Source organism: Grammomys surdaster, unplaced genomic scaffold (genome assembly GCF_004785775.1).
Source record: "Grammomys surdaster isolate TR1022 unplaced genomic scaffold, NIH_TR_1.0 126118, whole genome shotgun sequence".
Taxonomy (NCBI): Eukaryota; Metazoa; Chordata; class Mammalia; order Rodentia; family Muridae; genus Grammomys; species Grammomys surdaster.
The window spans coordinates 5,078,358-5,081,337 of record NW_021620926.1 but is presented as its reverse complement, the minus strand read 5'-3'; the positions used below and the strand labels follow the sequence as shown (position 1 = coordinate 5,081,337).

The following is a 2,980-nucleotide window of genomic DNA, read 5'->3' as shown; positions in this document are numbered from 1 at the left end:
GTGTCTGTGTGTGTGTATCTGCGTGTGTCTGTGTATGTGTTTATCTGTGTGTGTCTGTGTGTGTGTGTCTGTGTATGTGTCTCTGTGTGTGTGTCTGTGTGTGTATGATTTTTTGTGTGTCTGTGTGTGTCTCTGTGTGAGTACATGGCACACACATGCACCATCAGATATTTTGTCACAGAAACTAGAATAGTGACCAAAACCCACTTAAAAAAAACAAAACACACCTCTTTTCCATCATCACATCCAACCTTTACAGTACCCTTGATTCCGACAGGCAGACCTTCCTCCCTGCTTTCGCTATACTCCCAGGGCGTTTGTGGATTTTTACTATCGTTACCACCATTACCCTTTGCTTAGGTTTTTGTCTCCATATCACGACACTCGTAAAAAGATCAGTGGACAGTTTGCAGGAGTTGCCTCCCTCCATCCACATGGTGGATTGAACTCAAGTGGTCAGGCTTGCTAGCACTCACCTTTCACCCACTGACCCATCTTGCTGCTTCCCACCAGCATAATTTTTAATGAATACTTGTGGCCCCCTGTTTGCTCGGGTCACAAATCTAGATGACCCAACACCTGGCACGGTAAATGCTGAGTAACTGTGAACCTCAATTCTGCGTAGAATTATTGAAGTTCAGACATGATTTCAAACAAGTACACGACACCACGTCTTCCTCCCAATTTATTCCAGGGTATGCTGTAAACAGTGAGCCGTCCCTTTGACAGCTTTCTGGCTTCACCCATCTCGGATGACACGACAGATTCTCCTTCACAGAAGGTAAAAGTGGACCAGAACTGGAGAGGGTGGGGAGACAGCGCATTCTGGATCCTTCCTTCTTCAGAAAGTATGATCTCATCCAGAAGCATCTGGTTTTCAGTAGAAATGGCCCATGTTCCTGGGGAGCGAGGACTCCAGGCCACTGTTCATCCATATTTCTTGAATGATTTGCTCCCTGCGCTCAATCCTTTCTGCCAGCTCAGCGGCTTCTATAGAGCTATAGGCTGGATAGGAAGTCCTACAAAACCTGGACAGTTCCACAGGAAACTCAGAATCCGAGGAGTCCTCCTCCTCCACGTCCTCCTCGCTGTCCTCCTCCGTCTTGTCGCTCCCTAGCACCAGGTGCTCCCTGCCCTGCCTCAGCTCCTGGAAGTCCTTGGTACAGGACACTCTGATGACCAGGGCACACAGTGTGAGGAGCAGGCCGATGCAGACACTAGACATGAACAGCAGAGCGGCTCTCTCGGGGTGGGCTGTAAGAAGAGGAGAACATGTGAGGGTCTGAAAGGGTTAATTTGGGCTCATGGTTTTGAAGACTTGTCCTCTCTCCTGTCAGAGAAGGTTGTGGCAACAGGCTCATGTGGTAAAATCTGTTTTCATCACAGTGGGCCAGGACCCAGGGTTCTTCCCAAAATGGTATTACTAGTGGGGAACACACATTCAAACATGCCCTTATGAAAGACAACCCAGATACAAATTATAACAAGCAGCCATTATGTTATGTGCTATACACATAACAAGCATATGTATAGCACGAGGCCTGACTGTGTCCCAATAAAACTTTATACACTGGAGCTGGGGGCCATTGATTGGACACCCCTACAGATGTTCAAACTGAGGCCCAGAGGGAAAGCCCCAGAGGTCAGCAGCCTCTCCAAGCAGAAGCAGGCTGGGTCCTGCAGCTCCCTGTGGGATATACTTGGTGTGCTCAGCATTTTCTTGTGAGATATACTTGGTGTGCCCAGCATTTTCTTGGTATCTACCAAGTATCTAACTGCTGGGAGCCTCCTCTGAGGACACTGTCATGCTTTCATTCTGAACCCCCCCCCCCCCAAAAAAAAAATCCCAATGAAGGCGGTTGTCTTTACAACTGCCATATTTCCCCAGGGGTCTAGACTGGAGTCTCAAAACTCTGGGGCTGCTAAGATTCCTCTGCAGGGAGGGACCTCACAGCTGAGATCTGATGGGAGAGATGGAACCAGGACACTTTATCTTCCTGAAAGTGGATACCTCCCTGGCCAGCCGCCTTCCCACAGCCCAAGCTGTCCCTGGATGGCTCTACTCATCTGTGCTGATGTCGTGACCCGGCCTGATGCCTCCCCACTCTCTTTAAGACCCAGATGTTTGAATTAACATTGATTTTGGCTGAGGAAAGGCAGATTATTTCTGTCGCCTGATCAGTTCAGTGTTGAAGAGACAACATATATAAAGGACTGGCTGTCACAGAGCCACGTGCCCTTTCCACGGGGAGTGAGGCCGCGGGTGGTGAGGGATGGGCTCTCACTGACACTTGTCAGGAAATCACTAAACTGTGATACCAGGACCAGGGCATCTGCTCAGACCTCCCTTCTCTGGCAGCTCAAAGCCTGCTCTTCTGGTCCACTCTCACTTCTGACTTAGTACAGACACAGCTTGCTCGTCCTTCACAGTTCTATGTGTTGGAATCAATACCTCCTGTGAAGCATAAGAGGCCACAGCCTTAATTGTTTTCTGGCCACTTGTGTGGGGGACAGGGCCAGCTCCAGGCAGAAACGCACTCAGAGGAAAGTCTCTGAGGAACTAAGACCACTCACGGTTGTTGTCCAGTATCCCGCCCTGCCTCTATCCCATCCAAGGAGGGAGTAGCCGCAAACCAGGTCCTCAGGCTTCGTTGACTCAGGATCAGTTTTGTGCTTGCTCTAGCACAAAACTGACTTTTTAACTTTACCTTTTTATTTACTCTTAAAGTTTTTTTCCCATGCTGCAGTCTGAACGTTAGGACACCACACATGCTGGGCAAGTACTCTACCTCTGAGCCACAGACCTTACTCCGTTTTTAAAGAACTTGGATTGATTGAATAAAGTGAGTCATAATCTACCTTAGTCATAGTGCTACCTTAGGGTACATCACATGCTACCTTAGGGTACATCACATGCTACCTGAGGGCACATGACATGCTACCTTAGGGCACATCACATGCTACCTTAGGGCACATCACA

At 48.7% G+C, this 2,980-nt stretch overlaps 1 protein-coding gene across 3 annotated transcripts in view; it reads right to left on the bottom strand.

The window, feature by feature from the left end:
- Positions 1-672: 672 nt before the first annotated feature.
- Positions 673-2,980, bottom strand: part of Eva1c (eva-1 homolog C) — a 75,410-nt gene continuing 73,102 nt past the window's right edge. For all 3 annotated transcript variants that reach the window (XM_028756387.1, XM_028756388.1, XM_028756389.1), the window contains one exon: positions 673-1,254. In XM_028756387.1, the coding sequence (XP_028612220.1) occupies positions 878-1,254 (377 nt within the window). In that variant the 3' untranslated portion in view covers positions 673-877. The remainder of the gene's footprint in view (positions 1,255-2,980) is intronic.